General features: G+C 46.2%; 1 protein-coding gene across 1 annotated transcript in view; it reads left to right on the top strand.

The window, feature by feature from the left end:
- Positions 1-22,792, top strand: part of LOC138967137 (pikachurin-like) — a 30,362-nt gene that overhangs the window by 790 nt on the left and 6,780 nt on the right. Inside the window, exons 2-9 of the mRNA XM_070339633.1 lie at positions 3,595-3,717; positions 5,740-6,005; positions 7,522-7,771; positions 9,384-9,585; positions 11,364-11,508; positions 14,250-14,442; positions 14,724-14,849; positions 15,264-15,501. Of these exons, the coding sequence (XP_070195734.1) occupies positions 3,595-3,717; positions 5,740-6,005; positions 7,522-7,771; positions 9,384-9,585; positions 11,364-11,508; positions 14,250-14,442; positions 14,724-14,849; positions 15,264-15,501 (1,543 nt within the window). The remainder of the gene's footprint in view (positions 1-3,594; positions 3,718-5,739; positions 6,006-7,521; positions 7,772-9,383; positions 9,586-11,363; positions 11,509-14,249; positions 14,443-14,723; positions 14,850-15,263; positions 15,502-22,792) is intronic.

The following is a 22,792-nucleotide window of genomic DNA, read 5'->3' as shown; positions in this document are numbered from 1 at the left end:
TACTTTCAAAGACATGCTGTGGGGCAAACTTTAGCTGTTTCAAATTTGCTTGTTTGCTAATTTCAATAGCATATAAGTATACATCCATACGTAGAGTCACGTTGAACAATTCATGTCTTGGTTTTGAAAGTGACAAATCTAAAAAAAATTTTGTTAAAAAGAGTGTCAAGTGATGCTATTGACAAGTATTGTTAAATGTGACTCATCAGAGTGATGTGTATAACATGTGCCAACCAATGGGATATATACTTTTTTATTCTAAATGTCAAGGTGGATGTTGGCTAGACAGGTGTCAATAGCATTCACTTATGAATGGTTTTTATTGCAGAAAGTTCTGTATTCTGAGTTCTTCCCTTGCACATTCATCATTTTTCATTGCCTTTCCCTGGCGAGGCAAAACAAAAATAGTTTTTACATTTTAGTCAAGACTCAAGTTTATACTCATAGACAAAGGGATAAGAGAAAGTGTCATTACTTGGAATTACTACATGTGTATCCGCTCATTGGAGGGCATCAGATCACATTCACAGGTACCACTTAAGAAATTAGCATCCTGTTCCTAATGTAGTAATTAATGATCAATACTACCAATAGTATATCAGACCTGTTTACCCTTACTATTTTGGAGTAATTTATTACTATTTTTTGGGATTTGGGGGGGAAAATACTCCATTTGAGTTCAGACTACAATTTTCAAATGTGCTTCAACTAAAGTTTGTGTTACTAATGTTGTTGTTTGTAACCACTGGTCATCAGATTACTATTTTTTGACTTGACCATTACTCTTGTCAAGTTTTGGGGGTAAACAGGTCTGATATTATATATATATATATATATATATCAATTATCATTGGAGATCTAAAGTAAACTGCGATTTTTGAGTCACTTGAGAAAAAGTGACTCTATGTAATCGGTCAGTGTTAGTCTGTCCGTCCGGCCGGCCGGCCGGCCGGCCGGCCGTAGACACCACCTTAACGTTGGACTTTTCTCGGAAACTATCAAAGCGATCGGGCTCATATTTTGTTTAGTCGTGACCTCCAATGACCTCTACACTTTAACGATGGTTTCGTTGACCTTTGACCTTTTTCAAGGTCACAGGTCAGCGTCAAAGGAAAAATTAGACATTTTATATCTTTGACAAAGTTCATCGGATGTGATTGAAACTTTGTAGGATTATTCTTTACATCAAAGTATTTACATCTGTAGCCTTTTACGAACGTTATCAGAAAAACAAGGGAGATAACTAGCCTTTTCTGTTCGGCAACACACAACTTAACGTTGGGCTTTTCTCGGAAACTATAAAAGTGACCGGGCTCAAATTTTATGTGAACGTGACTCATTGTGTTGTGAATAGCAATTTCTTCCTGTCCATCTGATGCCTCATATAATATTCAGAACTGCGAAAGTGACTCGATCGAGCGTTTGCTCTTCTTGTTATCTATGTAGGCATACCTTCTACTGTTCTAGTTCTAGCAATTTATTGTTCAGCTTTTGCACTTCCCTTTTAAAGTTCAAACATATGTTACTTGTGAACAGTTTTGACATGTCAGTCTCAGGGATTGGCTTGGGTTTTGTCCACTAGAGGTCCATTGACTGACTCAGCCACGAATCAATCAGTCATTTTGCAAACCAATCGGTCATTTTCATGTTTATTTTCCAATTCCAATGGTCTTAGTAGCTTACATGAAGAGGAATAAAAGGTCTGAGGTCACAATAACCATATTTTTTTTCAATTAAGTAAGGAAGGGAAAAAAAAGAAAGTACAAGACAGCAGACAAAAATAAGACAAGCTGACTGACTCTGCTGCATGTCTATCGGTCAATTGATGAATTGAGACCCATGTCAGCATGTGTATCGGTCTTTTCTGAATTTAACATGGCAGATGACCGACGCCCAAGCCAATCCCTGCAGTCTCACTCACAAGCCTAGTCATTCACTGATTGCCACGAGAGAAAAGGAATTTCCATTTCAAAATTGGCTCTCTCTCTCTCTCTCTCTCTCTCTCTCTCTCTCTCTCTCTCTCTCTCTCTCTCTCTCTCTCTCTCTCTCTCTCTCTCTCTCTCTCTCTCTCTCTCTCTCTCTCTCTCTTGGCATTGTTTTGATGCTGTGTTTATGTGTATTTGAGCATATTATATATGTTTACACCTTTATGTTACTTTTGTTAGCTTACAGTTACAAAAAGGTACACGGCTGATAATAATATATCACTATCATAAAAGGTCTCAGAAGCATGCACACTCACTCACACACAAACAAACACACACATGTATACTACACTACACTACACATGCACTCAGTGATGCACACACCCTTTCATTTCAAACCCCCTCCCAAAAACAGTTTGCCTCTATAACCTGACTTGAACGAGCATCCTTTAACTTTAGGGTAAAGGAATTGAGTCAGTTGACATTGACTCCAAATCACGCTCGCAGTGCACGTCTTAGGATGGAAAGTAGAAAACCATCTCAAGAACACTGGAGCGAAATGGGAAAGAAAGATCTATGGCCCTAGAGAGTTGAATGAGGGCTGGAGGGAGGGAGGAAGGGGGAGTGGCTGCGGTGTGTATTGATCAGTTGTGCCAGCCCCGTGTTTAGCTTTGTAGTCATTCTCTGATTCACTGCTTCATGCTCCATTGGGGAATTTCATGCTGTTAGTCAAATGTTACTTTGCGTTTATGGGATCGGGAGAAAAGGGGTTGTAAGAGGAATTATGCTTTGTTTATCAAAAGGGAAAGACTGGGTAAATGAGTGCGTGTGCATGCGTTGATAATCGAGTGTATGTTACTCTGTGTCACTGTAGGGGTGCATGATTAGGAATACTCTGAATAGGGGTTGTTTATTTTGTAAAATGACATATACTTTAGTTTCACTGAACATTGAAAGGTCAACGTTTTATTCTATCCTCTCCCTCTCTCTCTCTCTCTCTCTCTCTCTCTCTCTCTCTCTCTCTCTCTCTCTCTCTCTCTCTCTCTCTCTCTCTCTCTCTCTCTCTTTATAGGGCTGGGCGAGGGCTGGTTAAAAAAGAGCTCACTTGTAATGCTTATGCCACAACTCTCGTAATATAAGATTTGATTTGATAATTTATACGTTATTTGTATTTTAACCAAACTATGACATTTTACACAGATCAAGAGAGTTTTCGCTCTCCCAGACCACGATAGCGTTTATGCGCCACTAATGTAATTTCTCAGATTGAGATAATACGGTGAATTTGATTTGATTTGATTGACTGTTGAGATCTCCACTGTGTCAAATGTCAAATTTTGGTAAATAAAACCAACAAAACAGAATTTTATGTATCAATCAATTTTAGTTAGAATTCTTTGTATTTGATTATAATTGAATGCACGCAAACACGCACTCTGTTGTAATCTCAGCCAGCCTCCCAAATAAGAGTTTTAGTAGGCCTCTGACGTCACTTGCACTTGGCTCAAAGAAGACAAATCCAGTGTTTAATCAATAGATTAATAAACTTCATTTGAATTGAATACTGTAATTGTGATTAACAATAAAACCAGACTCAGAAGCCTCAGTTTAGGACAATTTGTTTCCAAATTGTGCACTGTTCTTTACCACACCTTTATAAACGTTTCAGGCACCTGTGGGTCTGTGGAACCCAACCTGTGTAACCAGGTGTGTCATGACATCACTGGCGGAGGTTTCATCTGTGACTGTTTGGATGGCTATAAGCTGGCTGCTGATGGACACGACTGTGTTGGTGAGTGCAGTGTGGCTGTTTGGTTTCTTTGTTTGTCAACAGAATGATGTCAACCGTGGATGAGTAGGAACAGATTGATGAGGGGGTTGGTCAGGGCATCAACGTTCCTCCAGGTATCAATCTTGCAAAGGATTGATGTGTTTTAATTCGTACGCTGTTTGTGTATTTTATCACTGTGTGTATTATTATATGTGTTTTGTTTTTCTGTACAGTTATTTGCACAAGTGGCTGTGTTTATATATATTGTAAGTAATAAGTAGCATAGACACAAATGTAAGTTGATTCAAGAAATTTAAAAAAATCTCTTTGCTATGCAAACTAATGTGTTTTTTAGTTTCACTGGAAAGGTTTATTTTGGACAAGATTTTTGAGTCTGAATAAGTCGGTTTTGTTTGTTTTTGTAGGGTTGAAGCAATTGCTATATCTTTTTCATAGATGTAAATTACATTTCTGCAACTGCAAGTCTCTTTTATGAATTCAATTTTAGTTTTGTTGAGGTTTATTCGCATATAATATGTAAACCATGCTCTTGCAAGTGTGTTTCATAAGGCCTAAAAAAAAAAATAGGTGTGGTTACGGTAACCCGACCTACCCTATTTTTAGGGGCCGATCCTATAACTTTTTATTACATTTGTCACAAAAAAAAACGAGTGCAAAAAACGCAATGAAAGCGAAAGCGCCCGAGTCGCACACTTATTTCCCTGTCAAGTAGGTTTAATTTGTACACATTAGAAAAAAAAGTTTAAAAAAAAAAAGGGATTGCCTACCTACCTACCCTATTTGTTTTGGTTATGTTACCGTAACCACACCTATTTTTTTTTTTGGCCTAAAGTGAAACGTTTCACTTTCACACTGAAAGTAATATTCATAGTTGCTACATCTGTTTCCAATTTAATATATTCATGGTTTGTCCATGCCATGTTTAACTACCGCAAGTTTTATGATAATGTCATCTGTTTCACAGAAATAATTATCAATATCATGTCAACAGTAAAACTAAAAGGGCAACAAAGTGAAAAACCTGCACCTTGGTGTAAAACTGGCCAACAGGCCTTGCTATTTGCTAACACACAGCAAATGACCATCCTCACACCAACCCGACCCCCCATTTAAATCTTTCCTGTTTTAAGACCCTGCTTTTCAGGTTTTCTGTTCATCGTGACCTGGTTAAAAGGGGGTTACACTGTACTTGTTTGCAGCCCTGCTTTTCAGGTTTTCTGTTCATCGTGACCTGGTTAAAAGGGGGTTACACTGTACTTGTTTGCAGCCCTGCGCTGGCATGTCCTATAGCATTGAAATGTATAGTCCCATGAGTGCATGAAACATATTCTTTTGCAATCTGAGAAGCAAGGGATGGGAGGTTGTTAGTTGATGCATTCAGATGCATGCATTGCAGATTAATTCTGATCAGCTTGGTATGTGTTAAGACAAGAAATAAAGAGAGAGAGAGAGAGACTCAGAGAGAGTTGTGTGTGGGTTTGTGTGTGTGTGTGTGTGCGTGTCAGTTCGTGAGTGTCAGTTGGTGAGTGTCAGTTTGTGAATGTCAGTTAGTGTGCACATGTACCTGTCTAAGCTTGTCCTATCGGAATGTCAGTGACCAAAATTAAGAATACCGGTAATGTCTTTCTCATTGTGTGTGTGTCATCTCATTTTCTCTAAGCCAGGGCTTTTGCACAGCCTCAGATTTAGATCTTTTACTTCAGCTGAGCATAATATTTTTGGAAACAAAGTGAGTTCAAGATTTTCAAGTTTATTTGTTATTGTCTTCCTTCAAAATTTCAGCAGATAATTCAAATAGGGAAACGGAAGCAAAGAGTAAAATTGCACAGTAGAAAGAAAAAAATCAATACTTTGTCATGCATCATGTTTTTTCTTGGTTTGAAAGCAGCAACATCTGGGATTGCAAGATGTGATAAAAAGAAAACAACAAAAAGGAAAGCATTGGAATTGGAAAATAAAACAAGAAAAGAAAGAAAGGACAAGATTTCCATTATGTTTTTCATGCTTTCTTGTGGTTCCCAGTGGACACAAACTGGAGGCGTGTGGAGCAAGGGCTGCCACAGCCCATTGAGAGCAAAGATGGAGGCAGACAACTCCAAACAGAGGACAATCTGTCCAAAAACCAGGGGCCTGTCATTACAGACGGCGGATCTAGAGGAAGCCAGGGCCTCAAACTACGGGCAGGCGACCTCCCCGAACCTGTGGAACTGGGGGCCACTTCTGGTGGGGCGGATAATGACGTTATCATTCATTCGCTTGACATGAAGGCAGGATTGGAGCCTCCCCAGGTATTACTGTTTAATTGGATGTCACAGGGTTTTTGTGTGTGTGTTTGTGTGTGAGTATGTGTGTTGTTTTGGCTAAACAGTATCAGTAGTTGATCGTTTTTGTGTGTGCTAATTTGTACATATATATATATGTGTAATATTTGAGCTCAATACTCTTCTTTTTGTTGGTTGGTATGTTCTCTCTCTCTCTCTCTCTCTCTCTCTCTCTCTCTCTCTCTGTCTCTCTCTCTCTCTCTCTCTCTCTCTCTCTCTCTCTCTCTCTCTCTCTCTCTCTCTCTCTCTCTCTCTCTCTCTCTCTCTCTCTCTTTCTTCTGATCTTCTCTCTTTATTTTGTCCAGTGTGTTCTGGTTTTTTTTCAGGCTGAGAAATTGACTTAATGTTTTAGTTTTAACTTTGCATGGCTTGTTCTTTTCTTTTTTTTTCTTTTCCCTATTCGTTTCTTTTGTTTCTTCTGTTCATTCTTTCTTTTTACATTTAGTCAAGTTTTGACTAAATGGTTTAACATAGAGGGGGGAATCGAGACGAGGGTCATGGTGTATGTGTGTCTGTCTGTCTGTGTGTGTGTGTAGAGCGATTCAGACTAAACTACTGGACCGATCTTTCTGAAATTTGACATGAGAGTTCCTGGGTATGATATCCTCAGACGTTTTTTTCATTTTTTTGATAAATGTCTTTGATGACGTCATATCCGGCTTTTCGTGAAAGTTGAGGCGGCACTGTCACGCTCTCATTTTTCAACCAAATTGGTTGAAATTTTGGTCAAGTAATCTCCGACGAAGCCCGGACTTCGGTATTGCATTTCAGCTTGGTGGCTTAAAAATTAATTAATGACTTTGGTCATTAAAAATCTGAAAATTGTAAAAAAAAAAAAAATTTTTATAAAACGATCCAAATTTACGTTCATCTTATTCTCCATCATTTTCTGATTCCAAAAACATATAAATATGTTATATTTGGATTAAAAACAAGCTCTGAAAATTAAAAATATAAAAATTATGATCAAAATTAAATTTTCGAAATCAATTTAAAAACACTTTCATCTTATTCCTTGTCGGTTCCTGATTCCAAAAACATATAGATATGATATGTTTGGATTGAAAACACGCTCAGAAAGTTAAAACGAAGAGAGGTACAGAAAAGCGTGCTATCCTTCTCAGCGCAACTACTACCCCGCTCTTCTTGTCAATTTCACTGCCTTTGCCATGAGCGGTGGACTGACGATGCTACGAGTATACGGTCTTGCTGCGTTGCATTGCGTTCAGTTTCATTCTGTGAGTTCGACAGCTACTTGACTAAATGTTGTATTTTCGCCTTACGAGACTTGTTTAATTCTGTGACAAGCTTGCTAATATTTTGATGTACATGTATTTTCAAGCAGCTCACTTCTCCAAGTTTGGGACTTTGTGCAAGTTAACTTTTAGTTTTAGCTGTGATGTCAGAATTCATTTAAACCTTGCTTTTCTATAATTGTTGGGTTTTTATACATGATACAATGCAACTGCCATTCTGTGTTCAGGCCCTGTATCAGCTGAGGGAGGGAGGCAATGAAAAAAAAGACGATACCCCAGAGCTCAGCAACAATGTATGGCCGGAGGAAGATTTCCCTGCCACCGGTTCCATGGAAGATGATGTTGTGGAACCACCAGTCTTGTCAATGTCACCCTGCAAGGGAATCGCGTGCCTCAACAACGGTACCTGTGTGGTGGAGGATGGCTACGCCAGGTGCGACTGTCCTCTGGGATACACTGGCAGTTATTGTGAACAAGGTGAGAGAGTGGGGAGAGTATGGGTGAAGTGTGTTTCTCTGGTGTCACCGTTAACTTGGCTATGGGAGTGAACTGCTATGAAAATTGCGTAGAAGCTGATTTGACTATGCAAGGTGCCGTCTGTCCCCTGGGATACACTGACAGTTATTGTGATACGGTGAGACTGAGAGGAGGGAGAACAGGGATGAAAAGGATGTTTTGTTCTGTATTTTTCCATGAAATGGTATTTTAATTAAAATCATGCAACTGCAGATTTAATAGACAAATTCCGAAAATAACTGTCGAGTTTGTATGTGTTGTGAAAGAGTTATTTCTCTTGGAAACATTGACGCAAGCTTTGCCATGTGATATTATAGGCCAATCACTAGTAAGCAGCTTGTCTCCACACCTGATTGGCTGGGTGGAAACACGCATCTCGCTAGTGATTAGACTATTATAGGGACAGCAAATTCCTCAATGTTTCCAAGAGAAACAACTTTTTCACAACACATACAAACCCGACAGTGTTATTTCTGAACACCGTCGTTGTATAACTGCTCTCACTCTCTCTTTCTCCTTCATCCCTCTGTCTCTGTCTCTCTCTCTCCCCCCCCCCCCTCTCCCTCTCTCTCTCCCCCCCTCTCTCTCTCTCTCTCTCTCTCTCTCTCTCTCTCTCTCTCTCTCTCTCTCTCTCTCTCTCTCTCTCTCTCTCTGCTCATCCTCCTATACCCTTGTCATATCCCCCAACCTCTCTGTCTCTCTCTCTCTCTCTCTCTCTGCCCCCCTCCCCCCCCCCCCCCCTCTCTCCTGCCACCTCTCTCTCTGATCTGCCTCTATTCTTGACCAGTTCATCTAGTTCTGACCAACTCTCATGGTGGTCATTTGAGATTAGCCTGCAGCTAACTACAGAGGACTAGCCCTATCCAAGAGGTGTGATGACATGCATTGTTGATGAGGCAATTTACCTCCACTCTGCCCATCAAGGGCACTCGAGAGATCACATGGGTGTGTTGGCCACGGAATGCTGGAATGAAAGAAGGGGGAAAGATGTGGGCCTCTGAACAGTGTTTATTATGGTGTTTTTGTTGGAACTGTGTGTCTGTTGCTGTGTGGGAAGATTGTGTGTGTATGTGTCTATGTTTGTCTGTCTACTCATTGTGTAGCCTTTAGTCAAAAGTTTCCAAACAGAAATAGACTTTTACTGCCTTGTTTTGTTTTGTTTCATAGTTCAAGCATTGAAAAGTCTGTTTTTAAGACAGTGCTACTAAAATTATTTTAATTCACCACAAACCGGCACGGTTGGCCTAGTGGTAAGGCGTCCGCCCCGTGATCGGGAGGTCGTGGGTTCGAACCCCGGCCGGGTCATACCTAAGACTTTAAAATTGGCAATCTAGTGGCTGCTCCGCCTGGCGTCCGGCATTATGGGGACTGGTTGGTCCGGTGTCAGAATAATGTGACTGGGTGAGACATGAAGCCTGTGCTGCGACTTCTGTCTTGTGTATGGCGCACGTTATATGTCAAAGCAGCACCGCCCTGATATGGCCCTTCGTGGTCGGCTGGGCGTTAAGCAAAACAAACAAACAAATTCACCACAAAGCACACTATCTAACTCTTCTCTCTGTCTTGTTTTCAGATCAAGACATTCGATTCCCACGCTTCAGAGGCACAGGGTATTTGGCATTGCCTGTGCTGCAAGATGGGTACAAGGAGTTTGCCGTTGCTCTGGAGTTTCGGCCAGAGGCAAAGAATGGCCTGCTACTCTTCAGCTCTGAATTTGAAGATGCCCGCAAAGATTTCTTTGCTATCACACTTAGCAACGGTTTTATTGAATTCAGGTAAAGAGGATGGGAGAAATATGTTTGTTGTTGTTGGTTATGGTGGTGGTGTTGGTATGTGAGATTGATAGCATCATCTTTCCTTCTCGTGTGAAAAAAATATTGGGAGTTTATTTCTGATTACAGTGAAAACACACTAGTTTAATTTTTTTGTTCTGGTCATCTGTGACTTTACCTCCCGTTTTTAAGTCTTAAAAGAAGGGTTCCACAGTCTTAAAAGAAGGGCTTAACAGTTTTACATTCTGACTTCACGCAATAGGCAAATAGGCCCTGCTTCCCGCGTTTGCACTGGGTTCCTTCCGACACTATTGATGACTTGATGAGCTGAGAATAAAGAAAGATGAGTTGAAAGAAGAGAACTAGGAGAGAAGGATGTACCCAAGAAGAGCGCATACAAAGAAACACACACTCTCTGACTCTGAAGCTTATTTGCCAAGAAAACTAGAAGAAAGCGTATTTGGGATCAATGCCAGGAAGAGGACCACATGAGTAGGAATTACGATGCCCCACTCCGTATCCGACATTAACATTCATTGCCTGAAATTCAGACAGTTGATGCTGTTTGAAGCGAGGGGAGACGCCGAAAGTCTTTCTGTGTCAGCGGTAGACAAACGGGGGAGTCTGCAGTCGCAGAAAAAGGGAAGGGGCAGAGAAGCAGAAAATCAGCTGGTTAATCAATGGACAGGCTTGATGGAAACGTTACAAGTGGCCGGCGTATTGACCCTCTAAAAGGTTGCTATTGATTTTTCATGTCTGCTTTTCTGGACGTTATGCCCCGTGGATAAACAGAGGGCAGAGGGGGCTTGTACTGTTGAACCCTCCTTCTAAGACCTAAAATCTGATCATTTTAGGTCTGAACAGAAAGTGAGTCTTAAAACAGGTGAATGTAGTTATACAGTGGAACCCCCCTTTTAAGACACCCCCCCCCCCCCCCCCCAATTTAAGACTCGCCCATTTTAAGACTTTGTTTTTTTCCGATTTTCTCTTCATAACCTGTGTAAATTGACCTCCACTTCAAGACTCCCTCCTTTTCCAGACCTAATTTTCACAGATTGTTGAGGTCTTTGAAGAGGGGTACCACTGTGATATGAAGAAAAGTTGTGAGAAAATGAAGTGTTGTAGAAGAGGGAGTCTTAGAATGGAAGGTCTTTAAACAGAGGTTTCAGTGTATTGGGAGTGGTGTGTGTGTGCCGGGAGTGGGGGGTGATCAGTCTGTGGGTGGGAACACTTATAAGGATGGTGGGTTGGTAGATTAGACCAGTCTGATGGAGGGGTTTTCCCCTTCTTTACAGTTTGACTGTTGGTATTAGCTGGACTTTCCCCTCTCTTATTACTTGGTCACGCGCATCAAGTTACTAATTAGAGCCAGTGCAGAGGGGCAGGATCATTTTCTGTCTGTGTGTCAGTCTTTCACCCTTTCTTTGACTCAGGCCGTAACTTTCTGTAGCAAAAAAACACTCTTCTTCCTTTGATTCCCTGGAATCATGAGGCTGAATTAGTAAAAGAATATTATGCCTCTAAAATCCAACTCTTAGTTGTGTTCAGTATCTGACAAACGATCAAGTAAATACAATTCAGTCACACATTTAGGACACAACAGACTATTAGTCGCACTGGTCAGAATGGACACTCACTAAAAGTAGCGCCTTGTGCAATGAAATTGTAGGTAATTTATTAATGAATGTATTAATTTTCAATACGTTTTTAATTAGTTTTTTGTAATTTATTTTTAATGAGTTTTTGCATTAATAATTAATGGTTTTTTGTGCTGGCTGTAGATTTGACTGTGGCACTGGGTCAGCCCTGTTGATCAGCCCGGAACCTGTGATGATGGGAAAATGGAACCAGCTGGTGCTGTCTAGAAATGAAAACCGTGGATCTTTGCAGCTGAACGGTGGAGATGTCGTTGAAGGAACAGCTCAGGTATTTAGATTTGTGAAGTGTGTGTTGGGGTCTGTAGTTCTGCCTGTCTGTGGGTATTTTTCTGTGAAAAGCTTTTTATATTGGAAGATGTGAGAAAAAAAATGTGTATGGAGAAGAGAGAGCACAAATGAGAGAGTGCATGTAGCATAGCATTTGTGTGTATATGTGTATCTCTTTGTCTTTCTAGTTGTCAGTCAGTCAAGTCTGTGATTCTGTCCATCTCAGTCTGTTTGCTATAGTTATGGTGTGTGGGCTGTATGTGTTAGCATGTGTTCAGCTTTAATTCTGTGTGTCTCTCTGCTTGTCTGTCATTGTAGCAGTATATTTGTATGTCACACCTGCGTCATTGTTTATATTTTCTATTACAGCCCATAAACAGACAATATATTGTTGATATATTCTATTACAGCCCATAAACAGACAATATATTCTTGATATATTCTCATGGGTGAAACTAGCCCGTCAATTGACTGAAATCCGTCAATCTGAAAATAAGTCTGACGGAAATTCCGTCAATCCGCAATTTAAATCCGTTTTTGAACTGCTATAGTGAACCAGTTGCAGTTTGCCCGGAAACGGAAGCGCTTTTGCCCGTGCTCGCGGTAAACCCCGTAGGTGAGGTTTCTTTGCTTTCGGATTCGCTCTGCTCACGATAAAAAAAAAGTTATCTCGCGTTTTGGCAGGCATTAAGGCCTGTCCAGACTTGGACGCCGTTTTACGCTATATGCGCCGCAGGCCGTTTTGTGCGTCGCGCGGGATTTTGCCGAGTGGCCACACATCGACGACTTTTTTCACAACGCGGTATCAGTGGAGCGCAAGCGTCAAGGTCACCTGACAGGAAGGTCAACACGCTAGCGGTAATTTGCAAAGATGGCTGCGTACATACAAAACAGTGACAGTTGCATCGACTGCCACGCCGCGAACTTTGCGTCCCTGTTTTTGTATAACTTGGAAAATGTATTCCACAGGGATTCGTGGCTTCTGTATAGATCGATAAGTTTGCCGATCTGTGTCGAAGAGATACTTAGAGTCTACCCACAATCCAACTCGATCTGACGGTTGACGTCATCGCTCTGGTTTTCTCTGATTGGTCAAATTTCCGTCGTTCTATTTCTGTGTCAGAGAAATTAGAACACGCTCTATTCTTCTGCAGATAACGCTTCGTGATCATAGCCCGCCGCGGCGTGCCCAGCGGGACCATTTTGAGCATAAGTCAAATGTGGACAGGGTCAGCTTGGAGTGTCTGGACAGGCCTTTACGAAGTGGTGACACGATTTCTGCGACAAAGATGCCGGTAACAAATGGCGATGGGACTGGTTGGAGTTCATGAAACTAAAACTGTGTGTGATAAGTTTGGTGCTTGAAACTCAAGTGCTTTTCCTTGAGAACTTTGCACTACAGTGGAACCCCTCTCTAGCGACCTTGAAAATGTTGACAAAAATCGGTCTTTATGGAAGGGGGTCCTTACAGAGGGAGGGGGCGGGGTCAGGGGGCCACAAAGAAAGTCACCTCAGATTTTCTTAAAAAAAGAAAACAGAGAAGTTTGAGTTGCTGACGACCGTTTCCTCAAGCAAACTGCTTTGATTTCATGTTTGACATTGTCGTGTCCACCAGTTCTGGTGCATGTACTACCCTCAGTTTCCTCTCAAGACATCAAAGAGACCGCACCATAGGTTAAACTCCCCATAGGTTAAACTCGGTCACTGACCCGGGTGCAGGAAGTGTTTCCTCTCTCAGATATATATGAAAGGGGAACCACCTCTCTAGCTAAAACTGGGTCAATGACCCCTGGGAAGAAGGGCACCCAGCTATCACAATGGACCTGCCTTTGATCTCGATGATTGGTTTGTGATGTTTACTCAGCCCACCCAACCATCACACCTCTCAGCGGTTTAGTGCCTTTGCTTAAAAGAGACGGTTATAACTGGTTATAACCGGTTTGTCAGTGATGCAGTAGGCTGACTGAGAGTCTTGGATTTGTCTGACAAAGTCGTTGCACAAGCTGTTAGGTCGGTCCTTAGACGTTAGAGCGGGGTGGTCGCTACACTGGTGACAACTATATAAGGAAACACATCGTTAAAAAAAAGGGTCGTTGTGGCGGGGTAGTCCTTAGAGAGGGGGGTCTTAGAGAGGGGTTCCACTGTATAAGAGATGCTACTGCTTGGTTGCTACTTTGTGCAGTGCTACATCATGCTGTTTGCATGTGTGACATTCTGTTTCATCATTTATTTCAATGCCTGTCTGGCAATGTTTGCTTCTTATGATTAAATATTTCGAACTTTTAGTTCAGTTGTTGAGTTGTTCACTTTCTATTTCATGTAGTATGGCTGTTGTCAATGTTAATTGTTATCAGTTGTGTCGTTGTGTTGGAAGATGCAAGTGTGAAAGGATACACAAACAAATGATTACTTCTGTGAATTGGTTTGATTTTGTTTACCCTTTTTACCATATCATTAGAATCTGAAGGTATTTTTTTGACCTGCATGATAGTGTATTATTTTTGCCAGGAAAGGCCACAAAATCACAATGAATAATGCAAAAATTCATTTTCGGCCGGGGGGCAACGCCCCCCTGGAACCCCTAACGGGGCAAGCGCCAGGGCTTGAGCGGCCCCTGGACCCCTGCCTCAAAAAAATTTCAGTCAATTTGATTTTCCTAGGTTTCACCCATGTATTCTATTACAGCCCAAAAACAGACAATAACACTTATCATTAAAAACTGATTTCTTTTTCCTTCTTCAGGGCGCCTATACACGAATTACTCTACGCCAGAATCTGTTCATTGGCGGATACTCTAAAATGGCAGCCATAACCGGTCGAGTCAACACAGCCAAGACTTTCGTGGGCTGTGTTCAGCATCTCATTATCAATGGCTATCGCTATGACTTCCGTAAAGGGGGCCTTGTTGGAGACTCAGAGTTTGGAATCAATGTTGGTAAGTCAGCTGGTAGTGGTACGGGTCAAATTTCTGATAGCATGTAAAAGAGTCTAGTTACGTACAAGAAGGCTGGCTTTTGAGAAAGTATGTGCATTGCTATTGGATCGTGTTGGTGAATACTTGTTCAAATGAAATTATTGAACTGTTCACTTCTAATAATTTGATGCCCAAGTGATAAGAAAAACAACACCTCCAAATGCAGGATGGCATCTTTTGTCATTTGGTGATGCGATGGTGTGTCATAGTGATGATGACGTGTTTCATTCCTCATTTTACAGGTGAATGCAGTGAGGGTTTGTGTGATGCGGTGGTGTGTCACAACGGAGGGACCTGTCAAGCTAAGACAGCCGACACCCACGTCTGTCTCTGTCCGCTGGGTTTCCATGGTGATATGTGTGAGAAGGGTTAGTATCACTAGTGACTTTTGCCTCTGTTTTCTGTTTTCTGTTTCTCTCCACTGGGCTTCAATCGTGATAATTATGTGTCAGAAGAGTTAGTATCACTGGTGACTTTCGCACATACTGTAGTTTTAACATTGTAATGCCTACTGTTGTTTCATCAGTGTATCAGCGACTCCGTCAAAGAGATGATTCTTGCATTTCTGCATTGTGATACATGTACTCTTGAGAAAAAGCTCTTACCATTTTGACAAAAGATCGTATCATTTAGAGAAAAGAGAGAATCTGAAATGTATGCACATGTGGTATTATTTCTATTAAGTCATCCATTGATTACAGTTCACACTCCTGATTATCCTTATTACCAAGAATACAACTACGGTTACACAATAACACCAGAATTCTTTTCTTTTATTGCAGAAACCGCGGTGCGCATTCCACGTTTTAACGGTCATTCTCATGTGGAGTTCCAAGGCCTGGGTCGCACGGTACTGGTCTTCACGGAGCTGGAAGCGGTCATCAAGCCTGAGGTTCCGGACGGTCTCATTCTCTACAACGGTTACACCCACGACAGGAAGGGAGACTTCATCTCGCTGTCCTTGAGGGAAGGTCATGTCGAGTTCACCTTTGACCTTGGCACTGGGCCCGCTGTTATCAGGTATGTTTTGTATGTTTTAGAAAGGGCTGTGAGACTTTAGTCAATATAACACTTACCTCGACAGTACTATTCTTGCACATTATCTATTATAGGCCGAAAAAATTGGACAAAACGCTGAGTGGGTACAATTATCTCCCATAACCATGCGCCACCGTGGATCCCAAGCACTGTCCGAGTGCTTCCCCCTTACCGGATGTAGGTGGCGCGTCCTCTTTCTTTTTTCGCGCGTGTCAGACCGGCTGTGTTTCTGCTACGCTCCCGGATTATTTTGGACTAAGAGGCTTCTTTTCTGTGTGGACTATCACCTGTTGGATTATTGTGTGTTATTCCACTTCTGGCTTGAGGCTACGTTGTGTTTCCTTCAACTTGTGCCTCCGTTGTTGTGTGGCGGACTCGGCGTGCCTCCCGTCCTACTTCGTGGTGACCGGTCGTCTGCTTCTCGTTTCGCCGCTTTCACTTGAGTATTGACCTAAATTTCTTTGAATTTTGTTAATTCTCGGTCTTTAAGGGTACGTACAGGGCGAGGTAGGATGTCTCGTCCTGTTTTGGGCTCTGGTTCTACGGAACCAGAGTCTGCCGGAGGCAACCCTTCTCCGGGCGCCCAGCGTCATGTTTTGCGCACGGAGAAGGGGACCTTTCGGCGCTCCGACTCTCCCTCCCCAAACGCTTTGCGTTTGCGGCGAGGGAGGGCGGAGAAAGCCTGTTTGAGCAAGCTCAATGCGAGCTTGCTCAAACAGGCTGGGCTTGAGCCTGGGACTTCGGGCGGGGCTGCGCCGTCGAAGGTTCGGGGAAGGTCGAGGGGAAAGAAAAAGCTTTTTTCTCCTTCTCCTTCAGTGGAACAGGCTTCCCCCCCCTTCGACGCCGTTGTCCGGCCCTCAGTCTCAGGCTTCAGCTCCTCCCGGTTTCAAGCCTCGGGGGAAGGTTTCCTTCTCCTCCCTGGCTCGAATCCGGGGGCGGGTCGATTCCCAACCCTCTTTGGGGGTTGGTGAATCTGATCTAGGGGCTACGGGAGAGACTCAGGTTTCGACATCTTTCTTTTCCGGTGCCTCTCCTGTGCCCTCCTCGGTTTCCACCGCTGTGGAAGCCAGGAGGGACACGGGTCCTCCTCTGAACTCCCTCGCTGGGTCGTCTGCTGCTGTTTCGACAGTAGTTTCGGACTCATGGGGGGGGGAGATCGGAGGAGATGACGGGGTCTCTGAATTCCCTCCCCGCTGGGGTTGGGATGCGAAGTGACCCCGTTCAGGGCGGTCCTGTGGGGGCAGGGGTTTCAGGCTTCGTGCCTACGACCACTGCTACTACGGTTCCCTCTGACGTCCGTGTGACTGGTGGCTGTCCCTCTATGAAACGCTCCGGCCGACTAGTTACTGGACGTGGAGGTGTTCGACAGAACGTGGTACTTCTGTCGAATGGTCAGGGCGACGGGAACATTGTTTCTGTTGCTCAGACCGACACCTCCGACCGGACCGTCTTGACCCCACGCCATTCCTTAGCGTCTGGTGTTCGGGTGACGGATGGTCCGGACCAAGGGTCCGGAACGTTCCAGGCTTACGGGTCGGGATCGAACCGGACCCACGGGTCCCGACTGGACTTGACCTCCGGGTTTGGTCCGGACGGGACCCATGGTACCGGACCGTACCGGACCCTAAGGTCCGGTGCGGGACAGTACCTCTGGCCCTTGCCGGACCTACGGGTCCGGAGGGTACGGTACCGGACCAGTGGTCCGGTCGGGGCCGGACCACCCGACCACCTCTGTTGGTCCGGGTGGTCTGGCACCGAACCGGACCACCGGACCTACGGGTCCGGATGGTACGGTATGTCCACGTCCGGACCGAGCCACCCGAACACTTCTGTGGGTATGGATGGTTCGGTGCCGAACGGGACCTCCGGATGGTACGGGACCGGACCGAACCTACGGGTCTGCGGACCGGACCACCCGACCACCTCTGTTGGTCCGGATGGTCTGGCACCGGACCGTGCCGGACCACCGGACCTACGGGTCCGGATGGTACGGTGTGTCCACGTCCGGACCGAACCACCCGAACACTTCTGTGGGTACGGATGGTTCGGTGCCGTACGGGACCTCTGGATGGTACGGGACCGGACCGGAACACCGGACCACTCTACCGGATCGGTCCGGACCACCCGACCACCTCTGTTGGTCCGGATGGTCTGGCACCGAACCGGACCTACGGGTCCGGATGGTACGGTATGTCCACGTCCGGACCGAACAACCCCATCACTTCTGTGGGTACGGATGGTTCGGTGCCGAACGGGACCTCCGGATGGTGCGGGACCGGACCGGACCTACGGGTCCGGATGGTCCGGTGCCGGACTGGTGGTTCGGTCCGGACCGGACCACCCGACCACCTCTGTTGGTCCGGATGGTCTGGCACCGAACCGGACCATACCGAACCACCGGACCTACGGGTCCGGATGGTGCGGTATGTCCACGTCCGGACCGAACCACCCGAACACTTCTGTGGTTACGGATGGTTCGGTGCCGAACGGGACCTCCGGATGGTACCGGACCGGACCGGAACACCGGACCACCCTATCGGTCCGCACCGGACCACCCGACCACCTCTGTTGGTCCGGATGGTCTGGCACCGAACCGGACCACCGGACCTACGGGTCCGGATGGTACGGTATGTCCACGTCCGCACCGAGCCACCCGAACACTTCTGTGGGTGCGGATGGTTCGGTGCCGAACGGGACCTCCGGATGGTACCAGATTCCGACCGTCTGGAACTCGCTTCCAAGTTCTATCCGTGACTCCAGCAGCCTTTCCTCCTTCAAAACACAACTCAAAACATACCTGTTTCGTAAAGCCTTTGCTTAGCCTGAGTAGACTCTCCACAACTCTATTCTGTTTTGGAACTCTCTACCCTGTATGTGCTTTATGGTCTATTTGTCAATGGTATCTTTGTGTGTGCGCGTGCGTGCGTGTGTGTGTGTGTGTGTGTGTGTGTGTGTGTGTGTTTACTTTTAACATTGTACGCTAAGTTTTGCTTAGTGCCTGAGATCTTGGTGTTATGTCTCAGTTAAATGTATGCTTTGTATGCTTGTTGATTTGTGCTAGTTTATTCTATAATGAATTTGTAAAGCGCCTGGAGCCAATTGATGGGACTCGCGCTATAGAAAAGTTATTTATTATTATTATTATTATTATGGTACCGGACCGGACCTACGGGTCCGGATGGTCCGGTACCGGACCAGTGGTCCGGACCGGACCACCCGACCACCTCTGTTGGTCTGGATGGTCTGGCACCGAACCGGACCTACGGATCCGGATGGTACGGTATGTCCACGTCCGGACCGAACCACCCGAACACTTCTGTGGGTACGGATGGTTCGGTGCCGAACGGGACCTCCGGATGGTACGGGACCGGACCACCCTACCGGACCGGATCGGCACCCCCGACCGGACCGGACCATTTCTTTTCTGATCAGACCCGATGGGTTCCTGTTCAGTCTATAAATGGCGGGGGTTCGTTGGCTCTCCCCCTTCGGCTGCTGGAGACGTTTCGTCTTTGGGGCAGGGGTCTTCGCGGCCTCTTGCTTCTGTGGGCGTTTCTTCACAGCCTGTTTCATCGCTTTCGGCTCTTCCCCCTCAAGCTCCCTACACTCCTGCTGTTGAGGAGTTGTCGGGAAGTGAAGAGGAGAGTGAGTCGGAGGACGATAGGGAGGAGGATCAGGGTCGCCCTGAGGTTAACACTGATCCTCTACCCTTGCCGGTTTCTGATGGAACTTCCGAAGCTATGCTTCGTACTTTCCAACAGTACATGACAGACATCACGCGGCGTCTTGACGCCACGGATGCCTCTCTTAAGCGTCTGTCGTCTAGTGTTGACACACAGGACGTGGACCCGGGGTCTGAGGACGAGAGGCAGGAGGCTCGCCCTCTCACAGCTAGAAGGACGTTTGAACAGTTTCAGGACGTCCTTCCCTCCGACGCCCTTTCGTCCTTGAGACGCCCTCTCGTCCTTTGAGTCCGCTTCGGCCCGGGCGCGGGAGGCACACGCCGCGTCTGCCGGCGGCTCGTTTTTGAACGATCCGGCCGCCGGCAATTCGCGTTCCACCCTAGTCTTAGTGCCATGGTGGAAGCGGCAGCACATCGCCTGAGGAGTACAGATTCACGTGCAAACGCGACCTATGTTCCTCGGGAGGACGCGGGTTCAGTGCCGTGCTTTCCTTCGGGAGGCGCACCTCCACTGTTTCCTCGTGTCCAATCTGTTTCGTCCCTCCCTTTTCCCTTTGACTCTCGAACTCTCCCTTTCCAGACTTCGAGTGTTTAGGGTGGGGCTGACGGTGATGTGTTCGTTGGGGAGGTGCCTTCGGTCAAGAAGGTGGAACTGAGCTCTGCTTCGTTCCACAATCTTGAGGCCACCGTTTCTTCCACAGTCGAGGCCCAATCACAGGCCTTGACATAGATGAGCACGCTGTCCACACTGTTGGACCCTCCCGATCGGGCAGAGTCCGATTCCACTCGGGTCCTTGACACGGTTCGAGTGGATCGGGCTTTGCATGCCGTGCGATCGTGCGTGACGTCTGCGGCAGAATTGGCCATTGGAACACGGGTCCACTTGTTGGCCCTGTTCCGTGATCATTTTCTGGCTACTTCTATAGTGCCTCCGGATATGAGGAAGAGTCTGAGGAACACGTTTCCTCAGCCTTCTTCCCTCTTTCATCCAGACACTGTTCGTTCTGTGGAGGAGTCCACACGCCAGAGGAACACTGATTCTCTGATGGTTGGCCTCGCTGCTTCGGCGACGGCGGCGGGGAGTAAGAGAAGTGCTACAGTCACCTCCAGCTCCCAGCCTCAGAAGAAGAAGAAGAAGAAGCCAGTTTCACTGCCTCCTTCTTCCTCCTCTCAGGCGCCTGTCGCGTTCCCCCCTGCGGCCCCGGCTTCTCGTGCTCCCAAGCAAGAAGAAGGGTGCTCAGACAGGTAAGGGGAAGCAGCACCACCAGGGGGGGTGGTCGCAAGCCTGCGCCTGCCCGCCAGCAGAATTTTCAGTGAGTCCCAGCCCTTCGTTGACGCCCCCTCAAGTTGCCCCTCTTTCGTCCGTCGGTTCCCTTTTTCGGGCCCGCGACATGTGGGGCAGACTGGTCTCCAACCAGTTTATCTTGAGGGTGGTGGGGTCGGGGTTTTCTCTACCGCTGTCGTCACAACCTCCATTGTCCGCTCTACCATTGACGTTCCCCCCTCCTCGAGACCCTGCCAGATGGCAGGCTCTTCAGGACGAGGTGAACTCGTTGGTCGAGAAGAAGGCGGTCTACCCCCTTTCTCAGCCTTCTCCGGGGTTCTGCTCCCGCCTGTTCACCGTCCCCATAAAGGGACGGCCGTCCCCAAAAAGGACGGCCGGTTCAGGCCGGTGTTGGACCTCTCCACCTTGAACTTGTACCTTCACAGGTGCAAGTTCAGGATGGAAACCCCTTCGTCGGTCCGGTTGGCCATCCGGCCAAACGATTGGGCCACGTCTGGGACCTCCAGGATGCTTACTTCCACATCCTGGTGGCCCCGGGGTACCGACATCTGCTCCGGTTCGTTTGGGAGGGCACAGTGTTCGAGTTTCGGGCCCTCCCATTCGGCCTGTCCTTGGCCCCTCTGATTTTCAACGGGGACAACAACACCACATGCTTAGTTTACCTTCGCCACCAGGGGGGCACCAATTCTCGGTCCCTCTCCCTGTTGGCGGAAGAGATTCTGCTCTGGTGCCAGACCAATCAGGTCCGGATGTCAGTCCAGTTCGTTCCGGGGAAACTGAACGCCCTGGCCGACATTCTCAGTCGGGGCGATCAGGTTCTCTCCACAGAATGGACCATCGCTCACAACGTTCTACAGCGTCTGTGGGCAAGGTGGGACCGTCCTCTGATCGATCTGTTCGCAACTCGATTCAGCGCTCGGCTTCCCAGGTACGTCAGCCCCTTTCGAGACACGAATGCGTTCCACTTGGACGCATTCACTCTCTTGTGGAGGCTCCTCGATGCTTACGCCTATCCCCCGACATCTCTGATTCCGAGGGTGCTGGCAAAATATCTGCAGGAACGACCAAGACTGATTTTGGTCGCGCCTTACTGGCCAACAGCTCCGTGGTTTCCAGATCTTCGCGGTCTCACCCACGTAGACCCTCTACCTCTGGATCTGGACGGGGGAAGTCTGCTCCAGCCTCGATCAGGCCTCCCTCATCCACGTCCAGAGAGTCTGTGCTTGACCGCATGGCTCTTGTGCGCTCCAAACTGCTTGCACTAGGATTGCACAAGAGTTCAGTAGAGTTTTCCTTGAACGCTAAGAGGCGATCAACTAATCAGCTCTACGACTTACGCTGGAGAGCTTGGGCCACCTTCGCCTTGTCCAAGGGGATAAAGCCGCTTTATCCCTCAACACAGGACTTGGCCAACTTCCTGGTGGAAGTGTATCAAAAGAAGATTCTTTCTTCTAAGACTCTTCTTGGATACAAATCTGCCATCACTTCCACGATTGCGTCCGCTACTGGTCGCATGGTCTGAACACTTGATCAGGTCCTCCCTCATCGCTAATGTCCTTTCGGGTATTAGCAATGCAGCGGTGTCTAAACCTCGGGTTTCATTTCCCAAGGGGGATGTCTTCCTGGTCCTCAAACTCCTGCGTAGCAATGAGTTTGAACCCCTGGCAGGCATCAGTATCAAGTTGCTGATTTTTAAGACTAATTGTTCCTCATCGCTTTAGCCACTTGCCGTAGACTCAGTGGTATTCAAGCTTTGAGTGGCCTGGACTTTGACATTGAGTTCACCACACAACAGTGGTTGCCAGCATGGTCACGTCAGTCTAAGGTATGTTTCTTGGGTATATTTTCTTTTACGGTAGTACTGTTCGAAAATTGCCTGGGTATCTTAATCCTTGGATTTAAGTGATTTTGATTAAGGAGTTTAATACTCTACATATCACCCTCACACCACTCTGGTATTCTGTGCAAGAATAGTACTGTCGAGGTAAGTGTTATATTGACTGTAAGGCTTCTTTTTAAGCCTACTGTCTATATGATACTTACCGAGACAGTACTATTAGAGTTTCCCTCCCGCCTCCCCTCTTGATATGTTATGGGCTTTTTGAGGGTCTGCAGCTCATAAAGAAAGAGGACGCGCCACCTACATCCGGTAAGGGGGAAGCACTCGGACAGTGCTTGGGATCCACGGTGGCGCATGGTTATGGGAGATAATTGTACCCACTCAGCGTTTTGTCCAATTTTTTCGGCCTATAATAGATAATGTGCAAGAATAGTACTGTCTCGGTAAGTATCATATAGACAGTAGG

This window comes from Littorina saxatilis, linkage group LG5, assembly GCF_037325665.1.
Source record: "Littorina saxatilis isolate snail1 linkage group LG5, US_GU_Lsax_2.0, whole genome shotgun sequence".
Classification (NCBI taxonomy): Eukaryota; Metazoa; Mollusca; class Gastropoda; order Littorinimorpha; family Littorinidae; genus Littorina; species Littorina saxatilis.
This window is presented reverse-complemented; position numbering and strand designations above follow the sequence as displayed.